This window comes from Onychomys torridus, chromosome 5, assembly GCF_903995425.1.
Source record: "Onychomys torridus chromosome 5, mOncTor1.1, whole genome shotgun sequence".
In the NCBI taxonomy this organism is placed as follows: Eukaryota; Metazoa; Chordata; class Mammalia; order Rodentia; family Cricetidae; genus Onychomys; species Onychomys torridus.
This window is the reverse complement of record NC_050447.1, coordinates 84,640,627-84,658,111: the sequence shown is the minus strand read 5'-3', so window position 1 is coordinate 84,658,111 and position 17,485 is coordinate 84,640,627. Positions and strand designations below refer to the sequence as shown.

Below are 17,485 nucleotides of genomic sequence, written 5' to 3'. Positions count from 1 at the left end.
ACACACACACACACACAATCATTTTCTTATCATTCCAATTTTAGTATATGTGCTGCCAAAGCAAGCACATTTTTTTCATTTCTTTAATTACACTGGAAATATTAAAATAAATTGACCTTTAGTTTTTATAGGGGCCTTAGTAATACATATTAATATTGGCTCACTAAAAAAAAAAAAAATCATGTATAGAATTGCTATCTTGCTATTCTGTGTTCCCTTCCCGTGTCTTTAAACTATAACCCTGCAAATGCATACGTTCTACGTGCAGCTACTTAGAAGTGCTACTTGAGGTTAAGAAAGCAACTTTATATTTCCAGAACCGCAAAAATGATGAAGCCTCATATGAAAAAATGCTTAAGCTGCGTCGGGATCTGAGCCGGGCTGTGACTATCCTGGAGATGATAAAGCGGAGAGAGAAGAGCAAGCGGGAGCTGCTGCACCTGACACTGGAGATCATGGAAAAGAGGTGACACTCGTGTTCATGTTAGCACTGAGGGCAGTCACAGCGAGCAAGCGCGCGTGTGTGCGTGTGTGTCTAATCGCTGTAATTACAGGAATAGTTTCCTTAAGTGACAGAGGCCGTGATTCAACTCTGAGACTTTAGTCACAATTCTGTCTTGTTTTCTCAAATGATTGGGTTCATGAACAATGGATCAGGTGTTTCTATTGAGAAATTGTTTTGTTCTTTTGAGTTGTTTCTATGGCTATGTGAGGTAGAGTGAGAGAGTGCTGTTGAATGCTGGTTGTTTATTTGGAGTGTTTTGTGGGTTTGTGGGGGAGCTTTAGTACTAGAGATGAAACCCAGGACCTCGCACACTGCAGGCAAGCATGTTGCAATTAAACACCAGATATACATAAATTTTAATACTCAGATGACCACTTGGTCATGTAGAGAATAAAAGCCCCAGGTCTCAGGGTCCTGCTGCTTGGTTCCTCTTCACCCCCCCCCCCAAAATATCACTCAGATTCTTTCAGAAAAAAAAAAAAATACTTTTAGCCAGGTGGTGGTGGCGGCGCACGCCTGTAATCCCAGCACTCGGGAGGCAGAGGCAGGTGGATCTCTGAGTTCGAGGCCAGCGTGGGCTACAGAGTGAGTTCCAGGAAAGGCACAAAGCTACACAGAGAAACCCTGTCTCGAAAAAAAAAACAAAACAAAAAAAAAACTTCTGTAGCACAGACAGCCCTAATTAGCAGGAGGTTCCTTGGCAGGACCTGGAGCATCACAGCCTTAGGATCCCCCTCAGTCACCAAGACAAGGCTACAGGGCTCTGGATGTAACGCCATCAGTAGAGTGCTTGCCTGCCTGGCAAGCGGGAAACTCTGGGTTTGAGCCCCAGCACCAGATGATCCAGGTATGGTGGCTCATGGCCTGCAGGAGGTGGTAGAGACAGAAGGATCCAAAGTTCGAAGTCAAGACTTTAAAGGCTCAAAGGTTGAGCACTGGCTGTTCTTGCAGAGGACCTGGATTTGATTCCCAGCATCTACGTGACAGCTCACAACCTTCTGTAAATTTAGTTCCCAGGGACCCAGTATCTACTCTGGCCTCCATGGGCAAGGTACACACATGGTGCACAGACATACAAGTAGACAAACCACCCATATGCATTCAGAGTCACCATTGAGTACATACCAGCCCAGGATACATTCTCAGAATAAAAAAAGCTTTTAAGTAGTTTACCCCACCTGCAGCAGGCACACCAGGTAACTGGGAATGTGGATATTGGATTAGTCTGACTTGTAGATCATTTCAGTGTTTATGAAGTAATTTCATTGTACTCTATGTACAGCTTAAAGTCTCCTCTCTGTCATTTCAGGTATAATTTAGGTGACTACAGTGGAGAGATCATGTCTGAGGTCATGGCACAGAGACAGCCAGTGAAACCTACTTACGCCATCCCTATCATCCCTACCACTAACAGCAGTCAGTTCAAACACCAGGAAGTCACGGATGTGAAGGAGTTCAAAGTTCATAAGGTGATTAAGGCGTGGTAACAGTAGCATCCATAAACTGGAGAAATAAGTAAATTCTACCGTAAGGTGTGCTGCACACTGGAAGGAGGACTCTCTTGTGCCAGTACCGTTCCCACTTCTCTCACTTCCTCCCAAGACGAGGTCTGATTAAGGAGGGTTTGCTGCTAGGGGCTGTGAAGTGTCGGTGTGGTTCCCAGTGCCGAGGCTTCGCGAGAACAGCAAGCCTCCCTGGCACTGTAGTGTCCTGTGCACATCGGTGTGAGTGAAGGAAAGAGTCCATCAAGGGATCTTTGAACAGTCGGTGACATGGGTAGTGGTGTCGAAGGGGAAGTGTTTTGACAAGTTAATACTTAACTCGATAATTCACAATTTGTGAAGGATAAAAATGGTGAAGGGAAATAAAATTAGTAAGGGGAAAGAAACCAGGGAAGTAAACGACGACAGTCGGTGTGCCTTTTTGAAAACGTGCCTCAGCTGGGGTGGGGTGCACACAGTCCTGTAATCCCAGCACTCAGAAAGCAGAGGCAGGTGGATCTGAGTTCCAGGCCAGCCTGGTCACAGAGTGAGTTCCAGGACAGCCAGGCCTACACAGAGACCGTGTCTTGAAAAACCTGGGGGAAAGGACGGGGTAATTAATGGAGTAGCTCTTTTATCTAGAGCAATTTTTTCAATTTTCATTTAAATTCTTTTGTTGTTGGGCTGGAGAAATGGCTCAGTAGTTAGAGCACACACTGCTCTTGCAGAGGGCCAGAGCTTGAGTTCCCAGCACCTACATGGGATGGTGTACAACTCTAATTCCAGTTCCAGGGGACTTGATGGTCTCTGGCCTTCCAAGGCACCTGCACATACAAATACACGTACATTTTTAAAGCCTTTGAAGCATATGTTTGTTTTGAACAGAGAAAATGTGGATTATTAGAAAGCAGAATGAACCTCTGAGGGTTGAGGGGACTGCCAGGAAGGAAACCCGGGGTGCCTTGTTTAATAGTGTGAGCAGTTCACTCCCCAGCTAATAATTAACTGAAATTATTAACAGAAGCTGCAGGCTGTGGACACGGCTTCTGGTGTGTAACTGATTTGTGTTGTGTTGTAGCAGGAGAAGGCTGACCTTACTCGGCCCAAGCGCAAATACGAGAAGAAGCCCAAAGTCTTACCACCGTCGGCCGCCACCCCTCAGCAGCCGAGCCCTGCTGCACTGCCCGTGTTCAGTGCTAAAGACTTAAACCAGTATGACTTCCCCAGCTCAGACGAAGAGCCTCTGTCCCAGGTAAACGGAAGGCCAGGTCTCTCGTGCAGAGGAGGAGGAGAAGGAGGAGGGCAGGAGCCCACAGGTCTGACCTCTCACTGCTTTATTTCAAGGTTTTGTCTGGCTCTTCAGAAGCTGAGGAAGAGAACGACCCTGACGGCCCTTTTGCTTTCCGTAGGAAAGCAGGCTGTCAGTACTATGCTGTAAGTGTCCGCCTTTGTTTGTAAAGAACAGACATCAGAGAGACTGGCAGAATACAATAATTTGGATTTTTTTTTTAAGCCTCATTTAGACCAAACTGGCAATTGGCCCTGGACTAGCCCTAAAGATGGAGGATTGGGGGATGTTCGCTATAGATACTGCTTAACGACTCTCACCGTACCCCAGAGGTGTCTTGGATTTGCGCGAAGACGGCTTGGGCGCGGTGGAAGGTAATGCGCTTCTGCTTTCCTTGCCTCAAACGCTTTTAGACACTGAAATCCAAGTTTAAATGAGGCCCTCCTTGAGAACAGACTAGCGGCTTCAGCTTACTGTGCTTAACCGGTTTGTCTGCACGAGCCCACTCATCCTCCCCCACTACATAGTTCTAATGGACCCATGTAGGTTCTTTTCTCCCCAAACTTCTTAACGTCTAAACTAAGTTATCACGGGATAAAATTCTAAGGAAGGACATGTGTAAACTGTGTTTGCACACTCAGGATTTGGTTCAGGAAACCACAGACAAAGTCATTGACTTCTGGGGGAGTTGACCTTAACTACTGCAGTGATTGCCTCGTCTGCTCGCGGCCTCACTTTGTCAGGATTCGGTTCTTGGGTCTGAAGTAGAAACCCTTCATGCATACAGTGAAGGAGAGGAGGAACGGCAAAGCACAGGAAAAGTTTGGTTGGAAGACAATTTGAAAAAAAGAACTTTTATCCAGCATTGAGATTTGAGGCTAAAAGAACCAGAGCCAGCAAGATGGCTCAGTGGAAAGGGGCATTTGCCACCAAGATGACAGCCTGAGTTCTTTCCCCAGTACCCACATGGTGGAAGGAGAGAACCAACTCTTGAAAATTGTCCTCTGACCTCTGTGTGTGCCCTGTGCCATGCACGCACACTGTGTAAAGAGCCAAATACTACAGTGATGAACTTTGTGGCTTTTAAATATTCAGTATACTTTTATTCAGCTTTTGGGGCTTTCGGGAAAGAGAAAAAACCTCTTTGATGTAATCTCTGACATCTGCTCCTTGTGCAGGGTCCTGCTGGACAGAGCGCATTCAGACTATGACAGTGTGTTTCACCACCTGGATTTGGACATGCTTTCCTCACCACAACCTTCTCCAGTCAATCAGTTTGCCAATACCTCAGAAACCAATACCTCGGACAGATCTTCCTCTAAAGACCTCAGTCAGATACTAGTTGATATCAAATCATGTAGATGGCGGCACTTTAGGCCTCGGACATCGTCCCTACATGACAGTGACAGTGATGAACTCTGCAGTAGGAAATTACATAGGAGTGTAAATCGGACAGGAACAGCACAGCCGGGGACCCACACGTGCAGTACCTCCACGCAGAGTAAACGTAGCAGTGCCTCCGCACACTGTGGTACGTTCCTTTGTGGCACCCAGTGCCGTATCCGGGCGGGGTCATCCATCTTGTTGAGGGTGTGTGGTCTGTGACACCCACAGTTAGACACCTCAAGTATTTCTTTGACTTCTGCTCACTAGTATTGTTGCTGTGTGCGTTTGTGTGCATGTATCCTTCCTTAACCACAACCACAAAGAGATGGTATGTTGCTATGTATTTAATGTTTCATTTGTTACCTTGAAGCAGCCCATGAACCACAAGACTCATAAATTTAAGTACTAAGAAAATAAAAGGGCCCCCCCAAGTTGTTTGCGGTATGTACTTGAACACCTGTCAGTAGTTACACATAACATACGCTGACATAGTCATTTAGAATACATGTGAGAGAGACTGGATTTTAATTCTTTGATGATACCTACTTTGGTGCGATGTGACTAAAATACTGAAAATACCACAATACTCTTGGCTTTTTAATCATTTGAGTCCACATTAAGTTGTATAAATTGTAGAAGTTCACTATCAAGACAGCTCAGCCAGTAAAGGTGCTCAGCACCAAGCCTGACAACCTGAGTTCAGTCTGCAGGACCCACCCAGTAGAAGGAAAGAGCCCATTCAGGCTGTCTTCTAGCCTGCATACATGTGTGCATGTACACACCCAAGTATATTAGAGAAATACAATAAGTGAGTAAGTATTTATTTACTTGTGATTTTGAGACAGGGTCTCACTGTGTAGCTCCGGCTGTCCTGGAACTCACTTTGTATACCAGGCTGGCCTCAAACTCACAGAGCTTGGCTCTATCTCCTGAGTACCGGGATTAAAGACATGTGCCACCATGGCTGACTAATGTTTAAAATACTTTTAAATTACATTGTTAAAGATCTTCTAGATTAATTTTAATATAGGTTTTTTTTTTTTAAAGGATTGCTTCCCTAGTTACCTATTTAGGTACAATTAAAGTGCTTTCTAAGCATGAGAATTTGCTGTTATCTTCAGAAAATGCTTCATAAACTAATTGACTTGTTAGTTACAAAAAAAAGTAATTGTATGAACTGTCTAAACTTGAGAATCAATTGGAAAATCTGTTTCTGGGATTTAACTGATTATAATTCCACGAATTTTGGTGGCTTTTTCTGTCCTGTATAGTCCTTAACGTCAGGCTGAGGAGCTGTTCAATAGGAGGGCTTAGATCAGCACAAGTGTGGCTAGTTTAAAGTGTGAGCTTGTAATAGTTACCCAAGAATAGTCTTTAAGATGTAGAAAAGGTTTGGAGACCTTATAGAGAAAATAGCCTTGTTCCATCAATCCACATCATGTCACCCCCTACAGGTGCAGACATTGAAACGTGGAACAGACCTCCAGATTCCATTAGGGTTATTTTATGTGAGGTAGTTTGCTGGCACATTACTTATGTGAACATGTCAGTGTCTGTATGTTTCTCAAATGTCATTAAAAGGTGAACATTAGCAAAAGTTAGCTGGGAAAAAACCCTTGATAATCATGTAATTTTGTACCTTAATCACTATTTTTGACAATGGGGCTTTTCAAAATGCTGTATTTATTTTCATATATACTTAGAGAATAAATGCCAACAGACTACACCGTGACACTCAGCTTTCATGCTTGTGAATATTGGTGAGATCTTGAAGCTCTCTCTGTGGCTCTGTAAATTACGTCATGTGTGCATTAAACATAAGTGAGTTGAGCTAACAGTCCTCGGGGACAGAAAAGAAAACCTAGCTATTGACGTGTTACACGCAAGCCGAAGCACATTTCTCCTCTAAGAAAGCACTCTCCAGAGGCAGCCTGGGTCGGACCAGGGTCTCGTTTGATATTGACGTGCAGAGTCCAGATACTGCCTCATAGGGCCAATCATCTCACTCCATCATACTTGTGGTTGTAAAAATAATTTTCCTTTACACCATGACCCACAGATGTTAAACCACACTTGGTACCAAAGAAGCCTGATTTGGCCAATGCCAGAGGAAACACTGGCTATACCAAGATGTTTCAGTCTCTAGCCAAGTCCTCTCTGAAAGCATTGCCAAGCTGAACTTAAATGTGCTGACTTAACCATCGATTGTGTCAGATGGGAGTCCGTTAACATGCTGGCCTGCTGCGGAGGCCGAATGATGGCTTAAAATGTAACCATTATTTGATTATTCAATTCCTGATTCGGATAACTCAAATTGATACACACAAACAGCACCCGCCAGGCTCCTTTCCTAAGTAGTTATTAGTGAGTTCTCAAACACTCGTTTTCGAAAAGGAAATTCTGAATGAAGGTGCCAGAAGCCCCACTCATTTCCTTGAAGAGTGCCCGTTGTATAGCTTGTTCCCACTGCTTGGGACACATGCCGCTTGCTTCCCAGTCCCGGCCATTTCACAGGCTGTGTACTACAGAGGGTGTCCTGAGTAGGACATGTCTGATGTTGGTTAGCCTATGTGGAGGTGTTGGTGAATCCTGCATCCCCTTTGTAACTGAATGGTTATCTTGGAAAGACCTGCTGATAGGGATTTAGAATTTCTAGGGCTAGATCTACTTAAGGATAAATTATTTCTTCTTAATAATCATTAGTTAATCTGTGATTTGGACTGTTTCCCAACAGTTTTCTAGGCCTTTAATCTATAATAGCAACTTTTCAAATTCAGTGTTTGCTCGGTAGTTAAGCATTCATTTTGTGCACTTGCAATTGAAGGAATATCAAATTACCATAATTAGACAAGACACTATTACAAGGGCTGGCAACATGGCTCAGTGGGTAAAGGCTGCTTGCTGCCAAGCCTGCCATCCTGAGTCCTATCCCCAGTACCCACATAGTGGGAGGAGAGAGAATCAACTCCCACAGTTGTCCTTTGTCCTGGTGCACTTGCACACTCTGTGTATCTCATAGAGAGAGCAAGACACACACACACAGAGGGAAGGAAATATATGCGTGGGTAGATGTTTCAGAAAGACTAAAACTCCTGCTACAGTGGTGCCTTAAAATTCTAGCTCCCAATGAAATTGAGCACCATTGTAAGTTGTTTGCCTGGACTCACACCACCTGTAAAAATCCGCTTTATTTCTGTGACATGTTCTGTGCATAGAATAGAATGTTTAGTTAGTATGTTTGGCTTAATCTGTGTATGGAAGGGACTATAGTCTTGTGCACTGATTGTTGTTACATTTGGAAGTCTCCGGGACCCTGAGCTTTATTGAAAGCTTGCCAATCCAGAATCTTTTCTGGATGATGAACTTCTCACATGGTACCTGTATAAGGTGCCGTGTGAGTTCAGCAGGTGTATGTAGATGGTGCACGGGCCGGTGTGGCCAGAGCAGCACAGGGTTAGGGAGATATCAGTCACACTGGAGTCGTCCATAGCTGGTGTGCTCAGCTCTGACACAGCTAGCCACCGATTAAATTGCAACACACCTTGTTTACAAGTTGGGTTTTTTTAGGTGGCTAAAAGCTTGGGAACCCCACTGATTTCAGCTCCTTAATGCAGGGATCCTACTAATTAGAATCATTTCACTTCAGAGTTATTTTGCTTGTTTGTTTGTTTGTTTTTGTGGGGCTAGGGATTGAATCTAGGGTCTCCTGCATGCTAGGCAAGTGCTTTACCACTAAGCCATATCCCCAACTTTTGTTTTAATCACCTTTTTTGTTAGGCCTGTTAGAATCAGAAGTTTCTGACTCGAGGATATGTTTTAAAACAGATTTGTGGCTTTTGTGTGTTTTTAAATGAAGTATAAATGCCTTTAAATAACTCAGACTCCATTTTGAAATGGTTCATTTCTTTCTGGTATCCCTCACCTCCCCCACTCCCCCCGTACCCTGCACCCCCTTAAGCACCTCAGTTAGATGGCTGAAGCTACAGGGGTGTGTGTCTATAACTTAGACAGGTCCAGGCACTGGGTCGCAACACTTCTGAGTGGTGGTGGTGGCACATGCCTTTCATCCTAGCACTCTGAGTTCGAGGCCAGCCTGGTCTACAGAGCGAGTTCCAGGACAGCCAGAACTGTTACACAGAGAAACCCTCTCTGAAAAAGCCAGCAAAGAAAAACAGGGTGGTTTCTGACATCTGCTTGCGTATTCTGATGAGGGGAAATAGAACAGATCAAGTTATTCTACATTGAAGGAGCTTGCTTAGAAAGCTTATCCATACATTGTGCCAAAAGCAGCCTCCTTTTCTACGGGAGTGTGCTAAGTGCGTTCACTCTCCACTGTCCCACTGCCCTCCAAAGATCTGAAGTCACATCCCACTTCCTCCCCTGGCCTGGGTCTTAACTTCTGCATTTATTCCACATACATTCTTGCTGGTCAGATACCCTGCATGTAAGGATTTTTTTCCTTAGGCATTTTGCTCATACAGGTGAATGGCTAAGGTTTTTATTATAATTTGTTTTTCTAAAGCTGTTTTTCTCTGTTTTAAATCTGAAGTCTTACTAACTGGTGGTGGTGTGTGTGTTTTCATCTGCTTTGTGACTCCAGGGCCTCACCTGACCACGGCTCTTTTGGTTCTGCAGAGCAGTCTAGATTTGCTTGGTTGCCTGTGCCTGTCATCTGTTAGGATTGACTGCCGCACTTTATCTGAAGTAGATGTCTACCTGGAGACTGCCTGCCTTGGTGCCCTGGTTCGTAGTCGGTTTCAGAAAGCAGTCACTTTCGCTTTACCCACGGAGCGTTTGATCAGACCTTGGGGTTAGAACAGACCAGTGGCCTTGAGTGCTTCTACAACTCTGTGATAAATAGGAATATAAAATCCAGTTCACATTTTAGTTATCCGCATTCACTAACCTTTGTACCAATTCCTTTAATTTTATTTCTGAGAGGGAGCTAAGAGGACTTTGCTGGTTACCTGGTTTAATCTCTGTCACATTTATGTGAAGATGCTGAACCCCAAAGGGTGGCATGCTCTCTGAGGCCGAGATTTGTGGTAGGCGGCTTTACCCCGCACTGCTAGCCTGTTGCTCTGTTAATTACAGATCATTTACCAGAAACATCCAGGCCAGACTTTACACCTAGACTCCAGACAGAATAGCTTCATCAAAAAAAAACACAGCTATTTCAGCCAAGAGGTGGTGGCGCACACCTTTAATCCCAGCACTCAGGAGACAGAGGCAGGTGGATCTCTATGAGTTTGAAGCCAGTCTGAGCTACAGAGTGAGTTCCAGGACAGGCTCCAAAGCTATGCAAAGAAACCCTGTCTGGAAAAACCAAAAGAAACAGCCATCTCAGATTGGGAGTTGACTGACTGGGTTAAGTATTATGTCTTTATCTCTGCATCTGCATCGCCAGGAGACAGATGTTAGGATGAGATTGACACACCCCCAGAAACTGGGGTGAGCTCGATTTAACTAGGACAAAAGTATTTGGAAGTTCATTCAAAGTTGATTCCCAGTTAATTGCCACTAAATGCTTAACTACGACACAAATATCAAAGATACACAAAAGAATTTTGCAGGGAAAAGGCATTGTTATTTATGAGCATTTCTGTTTGCTTTCACTCATACCAGAGGTCTTGAGTGAATGCTGAAGTATGATTTTTCTAACTGTAAATGACCTAATCCTTCTAGGAATATTTTTATTTTAATTACTAAATATTCCCTACTGGAAAAGTAAAGGCTGAGGCAGCACATTTGCTTTTAGGAAGTTAAAGAAACTTTCAAGCACACTGGTAAAAATATCTAATAAATTAAGTATGTTAAGGTGTGAACGGTCTTAGGGAAATAGCTGCGTTAACTGAGAACCTTCACTCCAGGCACTTCTATTACACGTTGATGTGTGCGTGACAGGAATTACTTCTGTCGGTACTTAGAGAACATCCTAGGATCAGTAAGTCTCTCATAGAGCTGGTGTGTAGATTACAAACAGTAGGAAAAAACTTAGAAGTCAGACACCAGTTAAATGGAGCTGTAACGCACAGAGGAGGAGGATCAATGGGAGCATTTTCCAGTGAGAAGGCATTTTTTTGCCCATGCGGCCTATGAACTTAGAAGAATGTGTATCGGTGCTAATAGTGGTACGGGGCTTCCTTAAGCCCTTGGCTTCTGGGTCCTTCCCGGTCCGTTCCACGTGTGGTGGGCATGCTAGCTGTTGTCTACTGGTATCAGGCAGAAACCAGATCCTGGAGGCTAGGTGAAAGTGAGAAAACTTGATGGGGTGGGCTGATGTTCCAACTAAGAGAGACTTCGTAGCGAGCAAATCAGGTGGGTGTGTTTGAAAACCTAGCTTGAGCTCGGGGAGCTTTGGGTAATCAGTCGGTGCCCTGGTACCTGGGGATACGTGCTAAACTTTTTATTTATTTATTTTTTCCTTAAAATGACTTCCTACTCAGACAGGGAAGGTTTCTTTAAAGAAACCCTTGCAGTCAGGTGGTTCTGGTGTTACGTGCTTTTCTTTTCTTTTTTTCTCCCCCTCCCCCCTTTTTTTTTAAACTAGCAAAAGGAAAAGAATAGAGAAACAGGTTTCCTTTTTAAAACTGCACACACTTTTGGGGTAATAAATGAACATTTTTTTGTTTGTCTTTTTTAGAACTGAGCTCTCCATAGACACACATAGTAGCATAACACAGTGTCTTTCCTCAGTCATCTCTGTACAGTAATCAGCATAACTCCGTTCTTATTGACTGGATTTTGTCCAGGTGGGTTAATTGGGTGGGGAAAAGTCATTAAGTTAACATTGGAAACTCCTTTTCTTCCTGTTGAACTTAAAAGATTTGTTTTTGGTTTTGTTTTTGAAGTAATAAGCTATCCGGTTTACCTTTTATTTAGAGGAACCCTTTGTAATGACTGAAGTAAGAGGCTATGTGGACATTAGTGTTTGCACACAGCGCTCTTGGGAAGCCTGGGCACCTTGGCATGGCGGTCTGGATAAAGTAGGAGTGGAATGGTGGTCACCAGGTTTCACCTTACGCTCAGCACAAAGTGCATCTCCAAGCCTGTGGACTGAGAACACAAGAGCACTTTCTACACTGTCCAGCACAAGGGCCGCAGCTTAGAAAAGCAAGAGTTTCCTGCATTTAATTCGGGAAGCTCCAGTCTCTTTTTTTTTTCTTTAAATTGAAGCCACTTTTGTTAAATGTGGCAGAAAAAGCTGGGGTTTCCACCTAGAAGTGATCTCTAGCAGGATCATATCTACCCAAATGCTTCAGTTTTGCACAAAACCATCCTTTCCTGATGCTGCATTTTTGTAGTGTTGTAAGGTGTCCTTGGTGTGTGTGCAGTTTTGTGAATCGTCTCCTTGTTCTCTGTTCAGCATTTACAGCCGAACAATACCAGCAACACCAGCAGCAACTGGCGCTCATGCAGCAGCAGCAGCTTGCACAAACTCAGCAGCAGCAAGCAAATAGTAATTCCTCCACCGCCACGCCACAGGTGAGGGACTTGTGTGTCTTATGATTACCCTCATTGTTTCCCGCCAGGAGTTCATCTCTAATTACCAAGTGTTGTCATAGAACCTTGCATCTAACCAGCAGAAAAGTGGCTTTGGCCTGAATATACAGGGTTTAGAAAGAACATTTCAGGTGAGTATGGAAGCGGTTCCTTCTGCTGCCTATTGTACAAAGTAACATAAGCACGTAGTTCCCTTAGCTGTAAAGTTGCTGCGGTCTGACGTGTATCTGTAGGGCTCTGTCCGCAGCCCAGAGCCCCTGTGCAGCTCACTCTCCAGGTTCAGAATTAAACCCAAACCTCCTCTACTCTTTAAAACTACTTTTAAACTTAAAGCAGGGAAAAATAGTTGCTGTATAGATAGATTTGGGCCTGAAAGGCTGAGAATTGAGTCTTGTAAGCGTCTTAAAGGGAATTTCACAAGAGGCCTTTTAATTCTTAAATTATGTCGTATCTTTTTTATTAAGGGATGATTGTCTTACTACTTCAAAGATGTCTTTGGTTGTGTAGTGGTTGGGTATGAGCAGTGAGGGTGGGCAGGGGATAGAGAATAGGTGTATAGAGGTTACATGGAATTTGCATTATATATTTGACTGTTTAAGAAATATATTTCTAACCTCTCAGTTGGAACTTCTTGCTGTTATTGCAAGGGGATTATTTTTTTGATAATTGTCTTTTGTACGCTATATTATCTTATAGGAAGATGAAAATGTATAAACCTTTAGACGGGGAACTTTTCTGTCTCTAAGAAGAGACTAAGGTTTCATGGCGGCCAGCTTTCAGTGCTGTTGAAGCTGAGTTTGGTGCACTTGTGTGTCTGTGTGCTGGTGGAAGCCGTTACACTGAGGCTTTCCTTGTGTTTTCCTTTCAGGGTTTTGTCTCTAAGACTCTGGATTCTGCTAGTGCGCAATTTGCTGCTTCTGCTTTGATGACGTCAGAACAGCTGATGGGATTCAAGATGAAGGATGATGTGGTGCTTGGGATTGGGGTGAATGGCGTCCTTCCAGCCTCAGGTGAGGATAAAGACACCTGCATGGCCTCATGGTGTTTACACGCCTGCATATTTGGACACATTGTGATACAGCCACCAGATGTGGTGTTTACCTGCTTTCTTTCTCTCCCCAGGAGTATACAAGGGCTTACACCTCAGTAGCACTACACCAACAGCGCTTGTACATACGAGTCCGTCGACAGCAGGTTCAACTTTGTTACAGCCTTCAAATATGACACAGACTTCAGGTTCCCACAGTGCACTGGGTCATCAAGTAACTGCTGCCAATTCTGCAACAACTCAGCTTCTGTTGGGGAGCAACATTCGACTAACTGTACCTTCATCAGTCCCCACTGTGAACTCTGTCGCCCCAATAAATGCACGACATATACCTAGGACTTTAAGTGCTGTTCCATCATCTGCCTTAAAGCTGGCTGCCGCGGCGAACTGTCAAGTTTCCAAGGTCCCCTCCTCATCCTCTGTAGATTCCGTTCCAAGGTGAGCAGTTATTCTAAGCTTAAAATGTTTGAAAAGTAAGGCACCTCGCTTCAGCCTTCTATGTACTGAAAAAGTATAGATACAAGAACCCTCCTTGACTTAAGAACTAAGCAAGTGGATGTTGTAATTCTGTTAGTGAATTCACTTTTAGTTGAGAATGAGCCAGTTCACTCACTGAGATCATGAGTATTGCTTATGTGACTTGGGCCCCTCTCTCTCTCTCTCTCTCCTCTTTTTATAATGATAATTTTTTTGTTTTGTTTTGTTTTTTCGAGACAGGGTTTCTCTGTGTAGTTTTGGTGCCTGTCCTGGCCCTCGCTCTGTGGACCAGGCTGGCCTCGAACTCACAGAGTGCTGGGATTAAAGGCGGGGAAATACCAGTGGTTAACAGTACTCGGTTTTCCTAGGGTCTGGGGAGCTTAGGAGAAAAGGAGTAACAGGAGGAGGGCAGGTGACATTGTGACGTCAGCCGCAGCAGGCGGGCGGGGGTGGGGGTGGAGGTGGGGGGGGGGGTGGCGGCAAGAGCGGCTTTGTAGCAGCCTATCGGGAGGGAGCCTTTACTTTGCACACCCACAAGTCCCTGTCTGCTCAGTACCAGATGTGTTGTTGGGCCAGTTGTGGCTGATCCTCCGAGTATGGTTTCCCTCTTCCCCATCACCAGCCATCATGCCTTCCGTCGCTGTGGCTGGACACATATGGGAACCTGTATAGTACATGGAACTTCTCAGACCCCATCGTCTATTGAAAGGCAGGAAACCAATCCTACAGGACTCCTCTAGAACTTAGTGTTCTGTGACTAGTCCTGCATCTGTCTCACTTGGCGAGGTTCATTAGGACTCAGATTTAAAGTCCTGACATGAAGCTTAGGTTTTGTTTGGGGTTGAAAGCAGGAGATGGCCCCATGGGTAAAGGTGCCTGCCGCCAAGTCTGACAGCCCGAGTTTGACCCACTTTACCCACGTGGTGGAAGGAGATACGCAAATCCTGCAAGCTGTCCTCTGACCTCCACACTGGCATATGTGTGCACACATGCAGTTATTTAAGGTTTGAAAATGGTTCACAGCCTAGGAAGATGGTTTAGTTGGTAAGTTACTTGCAGGAGCATCTGAGTTCAGATCCCGAGATCCCACATGTTTTTAAAAAGCTACATGTAGTGTTGAGTGCGTATAACCCCTCCACTGTAGGAGGTGCGGGAAGGGATGGGATGGGCAGTCCCTACAGCTCCTTGCCGGCCCAGCCATCTCTGTGATCTTCAAGTCAGGTGAGAAACCCTATCTCAGAAAGGCAGGTAGAGTGATAGGAAAGGGGCCCACCATCTGCCTCAGGTCTCCACGTGTGCGTGCGCGCACGCGCGCACACACACACACACACACACACACACACACACACACACACACACACACACCTAAAAAGGAATAAAAGCTTAGGGCTGCTGAGGTGGCTCAGTATGCCTCCAAACCTCACAAGCTGTTTGATCCCCAGAATCTACATGGTAGAAGTTCAGCTGTGGTACGCTATGATACACTCCCATGAGCACACTTGTATGTCACACACACTAAATACATAAGTAAATAGTGTGAGCAGAGAAGTTGAGCATGGAAGGCAGCTGCAGCTGTACCTTTTGGAGTGTGAGAAGTCGGGGATTTAAGTGTGCGGGTCCCTGGGTCACTCGGGCTCTAGTCCAGTTGGCCATGGAATGAACTGTTGACACCTGATTTCTGCTTGCCTGTTTTTCCTAATTATAAAAATTCATGCTCCTCTTTACTCCACTGTCCATAAGTAAAGTTTCTTCCCGTAATTAAAGATAACTAATGCTTTTTCTTTGTTTGCGCAGTTTGTACATGACAGTTAAGCAACTGAACTTTTATCCCAACAGGGAAAATCATGAATCGGAAAAGCCAGCACTGAACAATCTAGCAGACAACACAGTAGCAATGGAGGTGACGTAGCTCCCTGGGGCAGGACTGCAGCCTGGGGACATGATCAGGTGCTATGCATCAGAGGCGTTGGAACGCAGGGGAGGATGGAGTGCACACATGCGTTTCCATGGCAGCTGTGGGGACTCGGCAGCACTGCGCATCTCTCATGCTTCAACTTTTCTTTTCTTACTGTTAATAGGAAAAATCAACATCTGTAAATTAAGAATACAGCAACTATCTGTATAGTACTGCATATTTGTAATACCCTTGTATATATGTTACTTGAATACAGAAATGTTCATTTGTGATGCTTTGCACTTGGGGGCGGGGGGTGGGGGATAAACGCAACAAGAGTGTGAGCTGTGTAGCTGGTGTCATCACATCATGTGCATGGTGCGGAACCTGCTGTCTATTTATTGTGCCGTGTTTACAGGTTTTGTACACTGTACCCTCATTGGTTCCTGTGCTGTAGTAAGTGTGTTAGGTAGCTGTGGACTCCTTGGTATTTTGTAAATGGTATAACATAACTTGGTTCCCTCTGGGTCCTTGAGTTTTCTGTGTATCATGTGAAAAAAAAAAAAAAATGGTGACATACAGAATTTTAAAAAAAAAAAAAAAAAAAAAAGGCACCAGTTTTTTTAAATGGGGAATGTACTGTTCAATGGGGACCTTCTGGTCTTCTACCATTAGGACGCGCAACAAGCTAAAAATGAAGTCTCTTGACCCTCCCGTCCCGTCCCGCCCGCCCGCCCACCTGCCTGCAAGCTTGGGCGGCCCCGTACTTAAAGCACTAATGTTACGTTGCTGCTCTGCAGACAGCCCCGTCGTCCCATTTCCTCCCACCAAAAGTGTTAAATCAAGTACGCAAACGGAGTCCTTACAACTGGAGTTTATGTTGTCTTGCCCTTTTTTAGCACAAAAAGATGTACTTTTTTATTGTGGAATTGTTTAAAGACTTCATTCTTTACTTGTTCTTACAGAAAGGATATAGGGGAGAAGAGTGCAGTAATTGCTGTCCGTGTGTCGTCATTCCAGTGTGTAAAACAGCCAGCCAGCTTTTTTCCTTTTAAGATTCTCCAGAAGGCTGCGAGGCCAGAGCCACAAATATCGGGTGCCTTCCTTTGGAAATATTTGACCTCTCTTCTGTGAAGAGAACGGTACTCACCAGACTACTACTAGTGCTTTGCCAGTACCGGAGTCTGAGTGCCCAGTCCAATGGCATACGTTATCCTTAAGGTTTTTAATCCCACCTGGAAACATTGTGATCGAATTCTCACAAAATAAACCCAGGGCATTACATGTTGACAAACTAACGTGCAGTGGTCTTTGCTTTTATTTTCAACCCCAGAACTCTGTGTGACGGTCCGTTATTTCAGTAAAGGGGCTTGGTTAGAAAAGGGGTAAGGGAGACTCCCGTGTGTTCCGTGGTTATTTCGACATGACTGTATGCCTGCATCAGAGAAAGAAATCCCTGCCCTCAATTTGTAACCTCATGGAGGTGAAAGTAAATGAGATCTAAACTGTGTTAGACCTACTGGGAAGCAAAGAGTCTGGAAAAGGCGGGGCCCGTGAGCTAGCGTAGAAGGCCAAAGGTGCTCACGGTATCAGGCTGGGTCAGAGACATGGGAGCAGAAGCAGTGGGGCAGAGGGGAGCGTCAATCTGGGGAGGAAAGGGAGCAGAGGGTGGGAACAGCAGGAGTGTGTGGCATGGATAAGGGGTTGGTGACGGAGCTAGGTGGGAACAGCAGTGGTGTGTGGCATGGAGAAGGTATGACGAGCTATGCATGCAGGCAAAGGCTTTGCCTTCTGTACAGAAAAGAGCTTGGAGCAGAGAAGTTCAATTGCCTCAGTGTCCAGACTAGACTTCAGAACTCATGTACAAACCAGGTAGTTACATGTGCTTGTCATCCCAGGGCTG

The 17,485-nt window shown here is 44.8% G+C and overlaps 1 protein-coding gene across 3 annotated transcripts in view; it reads left to right on the top strand.

Moving 5' to 3' along the window:
- Nucleotides 1-16,880, top strand: part of Epc1 (enhancer of polycomb homolog 1) — an 85,083-nt gene extending 68,203 nt beyond the window's left edge. For 2 of the 3 annotated variants that reach the window (XM_036187111.1, XM_036187109.1), the window contains exons 5-14: nt 318-466; nt 1,815-1,974; nt 3,065-3,238; nt 3,331-3,420; nt 3,500-3,648; nt 4,453-4,805; nt 12,027-12,145; nt 13,032-13,173; nt 13,286-13,649; nt 15,525-16,880. In XM_036187111.1, the coding sequence (XP_036043004.1) occupies nt 318-466; nt 1,815-1,974; nt 3,065-3,238; nt 3,331-3,420; nt 3,500-3,648; nt 4,453-4,805; nt 12,027-12,145; nt 13,032-13,173; nt 13,286-13,649; nt 15,525-15,597 (1,773 nt within the window). In that variant the 3' untranslated portion in view covers nt 15,598-16,880. The remainder of the gene's footprint in view (nt 1-317; nt 467-1,814; nt 1,975-3,064; nt 3,239-3,330; nt 3,421-3,499; nt 3,649-4,452; nt 4,806-12,026; nt 12,146-13,031; nt 13,174-13,285; nt 13,650-15,524) is intronic. The other variant, XM_036187110.1, reaches the window with a different exon arrangement.
- Nucleotides 16,881-17,485: the final 605 nt, after the last annotated feature.